The sequence below is a fragment of the Dromiciops gliroides genome, chromosome 4 (assembly GCF_019393635.1).
Source record: "Dromiciops gliroides isolate mDroGli1 chromosome 4, mDroGli1.pri, whole genome shotgun sequence".
NCBI lineage: Eukaryota > Metazoa > Chordata > Mammalia > Microbiotheria > Microbiotheriidae > Dromiciops > Dromiciops gliroides.
The window spans coordinates 192,555,839-192,569,298 of record NC_057864.1 but is presented as its reverse complement, the minus strand read 5'-3'; the positions used below and the strand labels follow the sequence as shown (position 1 = coordinate 192,569,298).

General features: G+C 42.8%; 1 protein-coding gene across 2 annotated transcripts in view; it reads right to left on the bottom strand.

The window, feature by feature from the left end:
• Positions 1-13,460, bottom strand: part of CRHR1 (corticotropin releasing hormone receptor 1) — a 103,283-nt gene that overhangs the window by 50,090 nt on the left and 39,733 nt on the right. Inside the window, exon 2 of one of the 2 annotated variants that reach the window (XM_044005401.1) lies at positions 2,780-2,864. In XM_044005401.1, coding sequence (XP_043861336.1) covers positions 2,780-2,864 — 85 coding nt within the window. Of the gene's footprint in view, positions 1-2,779; positions 2,865-13,460 lie in introns of those variants that run through there. The other variant, XM_044005402.1, reaches the window with a different exon arrangement.

Genomic DNA, 13,460 nt, shown 5'->3' with positions numbered 1-13,460 from the left:
GTTGTGAACACAGCATGATTATATGCCTTTTTGTATTCCACAAGTACCTGTGGGAAATGGTTCCTATTTAGAAGCCCACTTGCCTCATAGAAACACGTCTCCATGTACCAACTATTGCTTTTCTCTGCTTTGGTTTGTAACAATGCATGAAATAAAACTTTTTATTTGATTGTATTCTAAATTGTCAGAAGTGGGTTTCCTTTTCTATGACAATACTTCATGCCCATGTGACCCTGGACAAGTCACTTAACCTCTCAGCCTCAATTTCCTTCTCTGTAAAATGGGAAGACTAATGTCATCTACCTCACAGATGTTGTGAGGCTTCAGTGAGAATTATATAAAATACATTGTAAACCTTACAGTCCTAGGTAAATGTGAACTTATATAAACACCATGGTTCTGATGCTGTTATTCTACAATTACATGATTTTATAATTTTGTGACCTATCTGGACTGTGCCAGATGGACAGATGAGCTCAAACTCCAGTCTATTTCCCAGTGGTGCTCTCCTTGGTCATGGAATATGCCATGTGAAAAGAGGATGGGGACTCCCCACAGAAAACCAATGTCTTGGTGTCACTAGGCAGCCAGACTGACCATCCATCTGTCAATGTCCCCTATCTGCTCCCCACACTCTCCATCTGTCTCTCCCAGTGCCCATTGGTCTGGGCAGGTCCAGGGAGGGAGGAAGAAAAATGGCACTTGATCAGAGGCTTCTGCAGAGGGTGATCGATCAGCACACCATAAAGCCAGTTTTGGATTGAGGGAGGGAGGCAGTGGTGAGGGTGAGGTGAGGAGAGGGAGTAGGGAATATAAATCACAGGGGAATGAATGCCATTTATCACAACCTCCAAGGACAGATGACACCTACGGCAATAAGCTATGGAATAGAGTTCTTTAGGGAGCAGAACAAATGAGTTAATGGAGCCCAACCAGCCATTCCTTCTGTCATGGGTCACCAGGGCCATTCCTATTAGGAGGCTCCCATTTCTTAGAGGGACTCATTGCTTCCTCTTCATACATGCCTACCACACTAATCTTCCTCCAGTACCATTCTCATGATGCTCTTCCTTGACTCAAGAACCCTAGCAGCTCTCTGCTAGCAGCCTGATATATCTAGTCCAAATTCCTCACATATCAGCTGAGCTCCTGATGATTCTCTAGGTCCATCTCTTCCTTTTGCCCACATTGAAGCCACTTGTCCAACCATGGGTCTCTGCTTGTTCATTCTCTATGTACAACTTGGTAGGTTCTGCCTCCAAATTTTTGCCTATGTCATTCCCTCTCCCCTTGCTTAGTGAAATGAGTTACCATTAACTTTTTTTGAGCCCAGTTTCCTCATCTGTAAAAACATAAACAAACAAACAAACAAATAAATAAATAAAAGGGAACCATACTCATACTATTGATCTCACAGGGTTGTTATAAGGATTGAATGTAAAGTATATGAGAAAGTCTTCCTAAATCACTTCCATTCCTAGATTAAGAGATCCTTTATTCTACCTCCATAAAGCACTTATTTCTTTGATTAGCAGGAAAGGATTTTGTACTTATTGATATGCTACTTGGAACTAATCAACGTGAAAATAAAAAGCCCATTACAGAGATTACCTTCATGGTATTTATCTTCATTATGTCTAAGCTATTTCAGGTATGTACCTTCTGCTTTTCCCTCCCCACTTTGTCCTCCCCTCCCCCCATCAGGCTGTGGTCAGATTGTGTGTCTTTCTTCTTTTATCCCTTTCCCAATGGGTAGAGTGCTCCACCTACGGTAGGCACCAACAAAATTTTATTAAATAGTTAGCTAGAGTTCAAGCTCAAGAGGGGTACAAGGAAGACTAATCTTCTGTCACCATTCCTTCTCTCCTCCACTCCTCCCACCCTCCTTCTGCCTCTAGATGGCACATCTCCCTATTTCTCCCATCTGACACATAAGCCTGATGCCCACTGCTGAGCACCCTTGTTTGGGGTTGGGCAATCAGAATTAAGCTTTGCTGGTACAATTCAGAAAGGCAACTCTGACTGTGATTTTCATGTCATGGAAAAGAGAAGCATTTGTTTGGCACTTTGTGCCAAGTAGAGTGACAAATGCAGGGCATACAATTAGAAAAACATTCTAAGTAAGGGAGATGACACATGAAAGAGGGTTCAGTTTCATGGCAGATAGAAGGGTCAAGTGGAACTTAGGGTCCATCAGGAGAAGCATGGAAGATAGTAAGACCCCATGGACCTTGGTTAACAATGATGGTCCCTGACCAATGACTGTTGGGAAGGGATAATGGGCCCAAAGGTCAGAGTGGAGTGGGGCTTTGGATTACCTTTGACAAAGATGGGGGGAGAGGTCAGTATCTAGACTGGGGTTGGAGTGGGGAAGAAAAAGGGTTCTTGAAGATCTATTCCTGCTAGTTTGTAGGATGGGGTAAAGCTTCACCATGGACAAAAAGAGATGGACTTAGAGAATGATCAGGGTTTCAGTAGAAGGCTTATGAGTTTGAACTGGATACATTAGAAAATGGGGAATAATACTGGTGTTCTTGAGCCAGGGAGGAATATGATGAAAATGGCACTGAAGGAAGATTTTTCTGGCAGGTATGTATGTATGTATGTATGTATATAGTATGTACATATGTATGAAAAAGAACTGGAAGAAAGGCTTCTCCCTAGGAAATGGAGGTCCAATAGGAATGGCTTTTGTGCTATTACTTCTCCAACTCTGGTGCATACTGTTTAGGAGGCATTTAGGGAAAAGGGAGGAGGAGGATGCCTTGGGGGTACTCACCAGTGGTGTTGTTGACTAAGGATAGGCTCTCACAGTACTGATCTTGGAGCGAGGCTGAGACTGGTGCAAGCCACAGAAGAAGGGCCTATAGGGGACACAGGAAGAGAGAAGCATGGTTAGGATATTCCACTTGCTCCCAGGGATTCTACTCTGGACAAGGTAGCCAAAACTAGAACCTCATTGGGTTTAGAGCTGGAAGGAATATCAAAGATCACCTAGTCCAATGCCTCCATTTTATAGATGAGGAAACACATTTTAGGAGAAGTGACTTACCCAGGGTCACACAGACATTAAGTAGCAGAACTGATATTTGAACTTGGGTCCTCTTGACTCTTAACTCAGGGCTTGTTCCACTATACCACAATGCCTCCAAACATTTAAGTTCTAGATAACTGAGACAAAATGGTGTACTTTATCAAGTTCGAAAGATAGCTATCCTCCCTCTATCAGAAAAGGCCTCCCCAAAAGTCTAGCAGCTACTTGGGCATGAAATTCCTATCTATGATAAGGAAAGTAAATATACTGCAATGGGTGGAAGGTACAGCCCTAGATTTCCATTTCTTACAGGTCCTACAACATCCTAATGGATATATTTGGTCCTTCAAAAAACTGCCAAGTAAGCGGCAACTTAAAACTTGGCTTGGGAAGAGCTTTTGTTGTTATTGTTATGGTCTGACTCTTCAGTTATGGTCTGACTCTTCATGACCCCATTTGGAATTTTCTTGGCAAAGATACCAGAGTGGTTTGCCATTTCCTTCTCTAGCTCATTTTACAGATGAGAAAACTGAAGCAAACAGGGTTAAGTGACTTGCCCAGGGTCACACAGCTAGTTAAGTGTCTGAGACAGGATTTGAACTTGGGCCTTCCTGATTCCAAGTTGGGAACTCTATACTTCTACCTCCCAGGATTATTTTGAGGTTCAAATGAGATAATGCTTATAAAGTACTTGGCCCAAAGTATGCAGCTTAATAAATGTTTGTTCCCTTTCCTCTCTATCCGCTCTATCACCCAGCTGCATCAAAACCTTCCCTTTTCCTTTTCCTCTTTTTCCCCTTTAGTATTCTTTGTTTTTACATCAAAGCCCTGCTTCTGTCCTGATAGAAAAATGAGGTGGGGGCCCACAGGAGGGAGTGCTGCTACCAAACTGGTGGAACTGTGGCCCAGAGATTTTTCTTGTGGGAGTAGGAGGTAGTGTGGAACATCGGAGAAAGCCCTGGACTTAGAGGCAGAAAGCCTTACCTCAAATACGGTGTGACCTTGGCCAGGTAATTTCACCTCTGGGCCCCAGTTTCCTCGTCCATCTCTGCACTGCCTCCTTCACAGTATCGAGAGGAAGGTGTTTTGTGGCTTGTAGGCTATCTCTATAAATGGGAACTATTCCTAGTGGGAATAGCTAGGCATAGTTGCTCTTCCTCTCTTTAAAGATTTAGGACTAAACCATGATGCTAAAATACCTGTTAAATCCCACTTTCCAGAAGAATCAAGTTTATTGAATTGAATTTCAGATCTGGTCCCAACCGAGAGTCAAAAGACCAAACTAAATTCTCCTTCTGGTTCTGCTATTAATTAGCTGTGTGAAAATGGACAAAGCATATCACCTCTCTGGGCCTTAGCTTCCTTATTCTAAAATGAGACCATATAGCCTGGGGAATCCTTTGCAGCTCTACATTTTTTATGGTCTCTCTTCCTTTGTACCTGAGCCCAGTGGGGATGGGCTGGGTTTGAACCCAGATTGTCTGACATCACACCCAGTGATGATCTTTCTATGGTGCCACTTTTTAAAATCTCTATGAATATAACCATGCCACCTCTCATTATTTTCACAATCCCTTCTCCCCACTCATTTTCAGGGGGAGGGATTTTGACAATTTTACCCTTTGTTTTCATGTCTGAAATTCTGTCATTTTACAGCAGTGGTTTCCCCCTCCCCAACTATATTGTCTCCCAGAGCGGATCCCCTGGGGAAAGGAAGACTCTTTCCAAAAAGTCAATTTCCCCTTGGGATTCCCTCCTTGAAGAGCAGAACATTCCCACCCAAGCAGGCAGGCAGAACTGAATTCCTTCTGCTAATATTAGAGACTCATTACAGCTCAGCCCTGCCCCTTCTCAGCTGCAGTACTCCTGCTCAAAGTCTCCCTTTAATTAGGCACTTCCCAGTATGCTCACACATGCCCACCCTTCTCAGTGGTGATAAATACGTGTTGGGGATCTGGGCCTGTGCTGCCTGCCTGCCTGTCCTTGGATTCCAGGGAATAAAATTGTGACCTCTTACTTCTAAGGATCTATCTGCTCACTACCCCAACTGCTACCGAGCCCCCAAGGTAAATAAAGGTCCTAGAGAGGCCCCAGATTGTTATACCATGGTAGGAGAGGATGTAGGCAACAAGGATGCTGAGACAGGTATGTGAGTAAGGTCAGGGGAAATTATGAATTTTAGGCACAATACCAGAATGGAATATTCAGCCATCCTTAATTTAATTCAACAAGCATATATTAAGTGTCTATTGTGTACCAGGCATTATGCTAGGTGTTGGGAATACAGACAAAAATGGAACAGTTCTTGCCTTGTAAACTCAAGGAGCTTATATTTTAACTAAGAGAAAACATGTGTATGTATATTTATGTATATGTGTATATACAGACAGGAGAATAAAATAGCAACCACCCTCTCTTCTATAGAGCTCGCCCCCGTGAGTGACGAGACTGTGTATTGGCCACTTCTGGAGAAACAGGAGGCTCAGTCCTGAAAGGACTTGGTATATTTGGTATGATGCAGAAAACTCTGGGTAGTTTCTTCCCCCGAGGTGTGAACACAGTCTGCACACATGTGGGTCCAGAGCTGAGAGGGACTCCTTGGTGTAGAACAAGGAAGACAAATCGCCTAGCTCCACTGGACCCAAATACAAATATTATTATAACACAGGTATATATAGGTATATAGGTAGCTGGGTGGATAGAGTGCTGGGTCTGGAGTCAGGAAGACCTGAGTTCAAATCCATTCTCAGACATAACCTAGTGTGAACCTGAGCTAGTCATTTAACCTCTGCAGCCTCAGTTTCTTCAACTATAATACGGAGGTGATAGCAGCACATACTTTGCAGGGTTGTTGTGAGGCTCAAATGAGATAATATTTGTAAAGCACTTATCAGTGACTGGCACACAGTAGGTGCTATATAAATGCCTTTTTAAAGACACAAACTGTATATGAAATAAGTTGTTGTGGGGATCACTAGCAGCCAAGGGGGATTAGGAATGGCTTCGTATATTGATTGGTGCTTTAGCTGAGTCTAGGGATGCTAAGCAGTAGAAGGGAGGGGAGAGTGCATTCCAGGCATCAGGAACAGCCCATTCAAAGGAATGGAAAGGGGAGATGGAGTATCTGTGTGAAGATAACTAAGAAGACCAATTTAGTTGGATTGTAAAGTTTGTGAAAGGAAGAAATGTATAATAAGCCTGGTAGACTAAAGACAAATCAAGAAAAGCTTTGAATGCCAGAGGAGTTCTTATTTTATTCCAGAGTCAGGAGGGACCACTGAAGCTTTTTGTACAAGGGAGATATATGATATGACCTGCACTTTGGGAATATCACTTTGGCAGCTGGGTGGAGAATGAAGCAGAGAGATGAATTAAGAGGCTGCTAAAATGGTCCAGGTGAGAGGTGATGAGACCATGCACTAGGGTGGTGACCCTGTCAGTGGGAAGATGAAAATGGATGTTGAGAGATGCTAATGGATGTGAAAGATGCTGTGAAGGAAGTAACAGCAAGACCTGGCAGCTTATTGCATATGGGAGTTGATGGAAAATGAAGACCAGGGATGACTCTGAGGTTGCAAACACAGGTGATTGGAAGGAGAGTGGTGTTCTCCACAGAAATTGTGATGTTAGGAAGACATATAGTTATTGGGAGAAAGAATAAATTCTGCTTTAGACATGTAAAGTTTGAGATGCCTTTAGAAAATCCAGTTGGAAATGTCCAACAAGCAGATAATGATTAGGGCTCAAGAGAGAGACTAGGATAGCTCTGGGAGTTATTGGCATTGAGATGATAACTGAAAATATGGAAACTAATGAGATTATCTGAGGGTATGTGAAGAAAGAAAAGGGAAAAAAAGCCTAAGCAAAACTCTGGGGCACATGAATGGTTGGGGGAAGGATAAGGATGATGAACTAGTAAAGGAGACTGAGAAGGCAGTCCTTACTAGGTGCAATGCATCTTGGGGAATGTATATATCTAGTACTTTCCCCCTAAATTCTCACTTTTTATTTTCATTTGTCCCTCAAAAAAAAGTAATGAAAATAGTTGAATAGTTTCTTGTTATTGGTTTAATTGGCTGGTCAAAATGTTCTAACTGAACTTTGTAGTTTCAAATTCTATTACTGAAACAGGTTCTGAAGAAATCTCTTTCTTAGGCAGCCTGTACATACTGTACTGAGGCAACCTAGGCTATGTAACTAGCAATCTATGATATGCTTATTTAAGTCAAGGACCAGGAGAAAAGGTCAGGAGTGGTTTCTTCTTAAGGAGGAATTAGAAAAGAAAAATGCAGAGGCATTTGATACTGGGAGGAAGCTACAGGAAATGAATGAAAAAGCCTTTTTAAGTGCTCCCCATGTGCCAAGCACTGAGGATACAAACTGGAAAGCAAATCCATTTCCTACCCTTGAGAAGCTTACATGGTAATGGGGGGGAGGTGGGAATGTTTCATGGGAAACATAGAAAGTGTCAGCTTCCAATCAGATGGAAAGGTCCCATGATGCTTAGGGGCGGCAGCAAAACAGATGGTAATTTGCCTTATTTAAGGCTATTTCCACTGACAAAAACATGTCCCTTTATGAGGCAGAACCATTTGGCACCCACACTTTCTTTCCAGGGGCTGCAGTAGCTGTGGCTGCTGGGAGGTTGGGGCTTCAGCACCTGAAGAGATGCTGATGACCTTTGGGGTTCTTTCCAATTCTAACGTTCTCAAATATCTCATAGATCCTACATCTGGAAAGGGAAGGAATTTACTTTAAGATTTATTTTATAAATGAGAAAACTGAGAACTAGGGAAGTTAAGTGACTTGCCCAAGGTAGTACTGAAGACAGGATTAGAGGTCCTCTGAGGTCCTCTGACATCAGAACCAGTGCTCTTTCTACAGTACTACTTTTTTTTTTTTTCATGTCTCTGGATATATCCATGCCTCCTCTCATTATACTTACTTACATTCTTTGTTCTCCACTCATTTTCAGGGAGAGGAAAATTGAACAGTTTTACCCTTTGTTTTCCATGTCCTAAGATACTGGAGGGCTTCCTCTGGTTCTGGAGCAGCTAGGTGCCATAGTGAATAGAGCACTGACCCTGAAGTCAGGAGGACCTGAGTTCAAATGTCACCTCAGACACTTACTAGCTGTGTGACCCTGGGCAAGTCACTTAACCTTTGTCAGACTAGGTTTCTTTATCTGTAAAGTGGAGTTAATAATTGTACCTATCTTACAGGGTTGTTGTGAGGATCAACTGAGATAATAATTGGCGCACTTAGCACAATGTCCAACACGTTGTTTAGTTGTGTCCAATGACAAACCACTCCAGTATCTTTGCCAAGAAAACCCCAAGTCCGGCCATGAAGAGTCAGACATAACAACCTTCAAGACTCCCTATTTAAAATGCAAAACCACCTGGGATATATTACATTATCACAAATCTCAGAGTTGGGAAGAACTCTGGCAGCCAAATATTCCAATTTCATGAGTAAATAAGAATCCCTCTACAAATTCTATTGCTATCTGTGCAGTGTCCACAGGGTTATAGGTACCTTGGTAGAGGCCAGAAAAGAAGAAATTTGGTTCAACAAACATTTATTAAAAGCCTATTGGGGGACAGCTAGGTGGTGCAGTGGATAGAGCACCAGCCCTGGATTCAGGAGGACCTGAGTTCAAATCTGACTTCAGATACTTAACATTTACTAGCTGTGTGACCCTGGGTAAGTCACTTAACCCCATTTGCCCCACCAAAAAAAAAAATAAAAGCCTATTGGGGGCAGTTAGGTGGTGCAGTGGATAAAGCACCAGCCCTGGATTCAGGAGGACCCGAGTTCAAATCCAGCCTCAGACACTTGACACTTACTAGCTGTCACTTAACCCTCATTGCCTCCCCCCTCCCAAAAAGACTATGACAAGAAAGGCACAATGTTAGGTGCTTGAAATACAAAACCAAGAATAACGCAATTCTTATCCTTGAGCAACTGACATTGTGCTAGTGGGGGACTGAGGGATGCTGGGGGTAGGGGCAGAAAACAACATGTACTGAACTAAGAATAACTAATAATTCAACTAAGAAATAGAAGGTAATTTTAGGAAGATACCACTAATCACTGGTTAAGGGAGGAATCAAGGATGAGGCCACCAGGAAAGGGGGGTGGGGAAGGAAAGATTTAAGGGCACCAAAGGACCATACAAATTTCCAGTTCACAGTGTTTGCACCTACTCCCAAAGATCTGAGAATGAGCAAGCATTGGATTTAATAATAGTAAGAGCTGGCATTTACATAACACTCCTCAGCTTACAAACTGCTTTATGAGGCAAATAACTGGTACATTGAGTCAGTAAGACCTGAGACTGAATCCTGACTTAGATACTTAGCTGTGTGACCCTGGACAAGTCACAACCTTTCTCAGTTTCAGTTTCTGAATCTGTAAAATGGGGGTGGGGCAGCTAGGTGGTGCAGTGCATAGAGCACTGGCCCTGGAGTCAGGAGGACCTGAGTTCAAATCTCACCTCAGATGCTTACTAGCTGTGTGACCCTGGGCAAGTCGCTTAACCCCAATTGCCTCACTAAAACAACAACAACAACAACAACAACAAAACAAAAACAAAAAACAAACAAACATCGGGGGCCATCTCCAGTTGTCCTGATCTGTATCTTGCCACTGGACTCAGATGGCTCTGGAGGAGAAAGTGAAGTTGGTGACCTTGAACAGCTCTACCTCACTTAAATCCAATTCACCACAAGTCATGATATAACTCAGCTGTCATGGTCCTCTTCTGGAACCAAGGCCAGACAACAACAATAAAATGGGGATGATAAGGGTTGTTATAAGGATCCAGTGAGACAACATAGGTAAAGTGATTTGCAAACTTTAAAAGGATTATATAAATAAATACTAGCTATTTACATTCATTGTTTTGCCTGATCTTCACAACATTCTTATGCTATAGGTAAAATATTATGCCCATTTTATAGATGAGGAAACCAAGGGCCACAGTAGGGAGCTGACTTCCCCAAGGTCTAGGCCAGTGGCAGAGCTGGAACTGGAACCTGGGTTCTTATTTCTCCAAGACCATTCTTCCTATGATACAACAGTGTCTCTGGATTCAGCCATTTACAGGGAACCTACTATGTGTAGAGCAGAATGTGTCAAGAAATACGTAAGCAACTAAGGACAGGTTCCTGTGCTTTAGAAGCTGGAAGGGACATAGGACCACACACCAGGATCAGCTAGTGAGAGGAGCACTGGATGGAGAACCAGAAGGCCACGTTCAAATCCCAGCCCTGCTCTATTTGAGCTATGTGACCTTGGGCAAATTACTTGACCTCTCTGTGTCTCAGTTTCTTCAGCTGTGAAATGAAGGGGGTTTATTTAGACTAGAAGATATCTAAACTCTCAAAATTTTAGCTCTGAAATTCTGTGATCCTAAGCAGGATGCAATTTGATGGGGGTGGGGGTGGGGTGGGGAGGTAGGAGATGGCGTTGGGGAGGATGGGGGTGGGGGTTGGGAGGCCCTGAGCTGGAGCCACTGATATTCCAGGGTTGTTACACAGCCCACAGCTGCAGAAAGCTCTGCACCTGCCGCATCCTGCCTTGGGCTGTCCCTTAAGCACAGCAAACAAGCCTGGAGCTCAAGATTCCCAACGTGACTTTGGCATAAAGGTTAATCACTCCGAAAAATGCTTATTAGACCCCATAAATAACCGCTTTGCCAAAGCGCGATTTGGTCTTTAAGGCACAGAGATGAAATTTTGTTGGATGGGCTGATTTGATAATTAACCTTTCAGGGCTGGTCTGAAAGGGCAGAGTGAGGGGGAGGGCAGCAGAGAGAACACCTAGAGCTGCCCACCCCCACAAAGGTTAATTAGAAACGAGAGGAGGGACTAGGGCTAAGGGCCAGGCTCACTGAATTGAATTTCTAGTTTCATTTTGTTGTTGTTGTTACCCTCTCTTTCTAGGGACTAGCTTTCCTTCTGGGTTTGGGAAAGACTCCAGATCACCATCCTGGCCAATGCACCTAGATTATCAAAAATAGAGGGTAGCCTTGTCCCCTTTTCATTATTATTCAACGTGCAGTTGCTTGGTTTCCTCTTCTGCAAAATGGGAATAATAATAGCACCTAACTCCCACAGTTTTTGTGAGGATCGAATGAGATAATATTTGTTCAGTGCTTAGCACAGTACCCGACACATAGTAGGTTCTATATAAATGTTAGTGATGATGATGATGATGATGATGATGATGATGGCAGAAATGAGTCAGTTGAATTTTTCCTCTCTGAGCTTCAACTTATTCCTCTATACAATAGGAGTAATAATACCATGATCTTTACTTTGCAAGGTTTTTCTGTTAGATTCAATAAATATTTATAGGCCTACTATGTGCAAAGTTCTATGCTAGATATTGGAGGTACAAAGACAAAACAGACGATGAACTAGTTTCTATCCTCAAAGAGCTTATATTCGGGGGCAGCTAGGTGGCACAGTGGATAAAGCACCTGCCCTGGATTCAGCAGGACCTGAGTTCAGATCCAGCCTCAAACTCTTGACACTTACAAGCTGTGTGACCTTGGGCAAGTCACTTAACCCTCATTGCCCCACAGAAAAAAGGAAAAAAAAGAAAAAAAGAGCTTATATTTCACTGAGGGATACAGGTGCACAACTTAGTATAGTATGACATGAGAGAGGATCAAAGGTGTGGCATGGGAGATGATCAGAACCCCCTATTCAATTGATTTTTCCCTAGCTGACAGAATTAAGGAAGGCAAGGGGCAAGTATGAGACAATGTTAAGGTCTTAAAGGAAGTACAAAAAAGTGTGTATTCTCTTTCATCCCTTTATAAGATATGGAGAAGTTCTTCAGTTGAGCTTGATGGAAATACAGAGCATCTAGCTATTGGTCCTGGTAGCCATTTGAAGAGCAAGATGCATTTTCTAGGGATCAGTAGAGGCAAGAGACAACTCTGGAGGTATGACCACTGTTAGCAAAGAAGTGAGTCAGCCATCCATGGAAGAGGAACCTAACACTTGAGAAGGAATCATTCTTCACCTGGGTGGGAAGATTTCTTTGCAGGATAGCTACTTTCCCAGTAGGAGATTGTGCATAGTGGTCAAGGCAGGAGACAGATCTAAGGAGCAGGGTTGAGGGGATCATGAGTTATAATTTTAAGAGTGTAGACCCTCAGAATACTGGGAGTAGTCATGTCCCTTGAAGATCCAACTTGGAAGTGTGGGTTGGGAGATAGTTCCAGGAGGGCCATCACATACATAATTTTTTTGGACAGGGCAATGAGGGTTAAGTGACTTGCTCAGGGTCACATAGCTAATAAGTGTCAAGTATCTGAGGCTGGATTTGAACTCATGTCCTCCTGAATCCAGGGCCAATGCTTTATCCACTGCGCCACCTAGCTGCCCCACCTGGAGTAATTTTAAAAAAATAATTTTGAAAGACATAGACAGAGACAAGGAGACAGAGAAAAAGAGACAGACAGAAAGACAGACAAACAAAGAGACATATTAACTTCCAGGTCATAGGATAAACAAGAGGCTGATTAGACACTTTCTCCAGGTTGAGTTATCCACATACCTGGCATGGTCTCACAAATTGATCCCCAGGCTTGTACCTAACATCTATTGAGGGACTTCTCTCACAATGCAAAGATCTTGCCAACACATCCCCACTCCTAAAACAAGTGACAGACATTGACTCTGCCCAACCATGTGCAGGTGGTAGGGGATGAGGGAGGAGTGAAAACTGCCATTCTCTGTTCACAGCATCATCCCTGCCCTCCTCTCACCCTTCAAAAAGCAGCAGATACTGTTTCAGCCCAACAAGAGAAGGAAAGGAGGAGAGCAAGATAATCAAAGGGAAAGGGGGGAAAGGCTTTAGCCAAAGAGAATTTAGTTTGTGAGTTATAATAATGTTTAAGATGATAACTTCTTAATATAAAACCAAAGGGTCCATATTTTCATTTGAACTCAATAGTTCTGATGACATGTTTCAAGTTGATTTGGCTTTTTATGCATCTTAACAAATAGCAGTTGGACTGTAATAGGCTTTTCAAAAAGGGACCAAAACCCACCTGGGGTTAGTTCTATCTCTTTAGAGGCTATTCAGGACAAGAATTCAAGCCAGAAAACCTGATTTGCAGCCCAGCATTAGGGCTACAGAAGAGGAACTTTAAACAATGGAAGGGAAACTAGAAGAGTCAAAGTGAAGCATAGTGGACACTAACAAATCCACTACAAGTAAATCACTGTATTTTGTGAATTGGAGTTTCAGAGTGGAAAAATACCAAAATGGAGAGTGAGGAGGTAGAGGACATATGGGTGTCCTCCAGGGGTGATATAACCTAACCAAGTCCATGGATGAACAGAAAAAGAATAATTCCTATAGTCTCCTAGCAAGAAGAGAAGTTATTGGAGAGTAGGGAAAA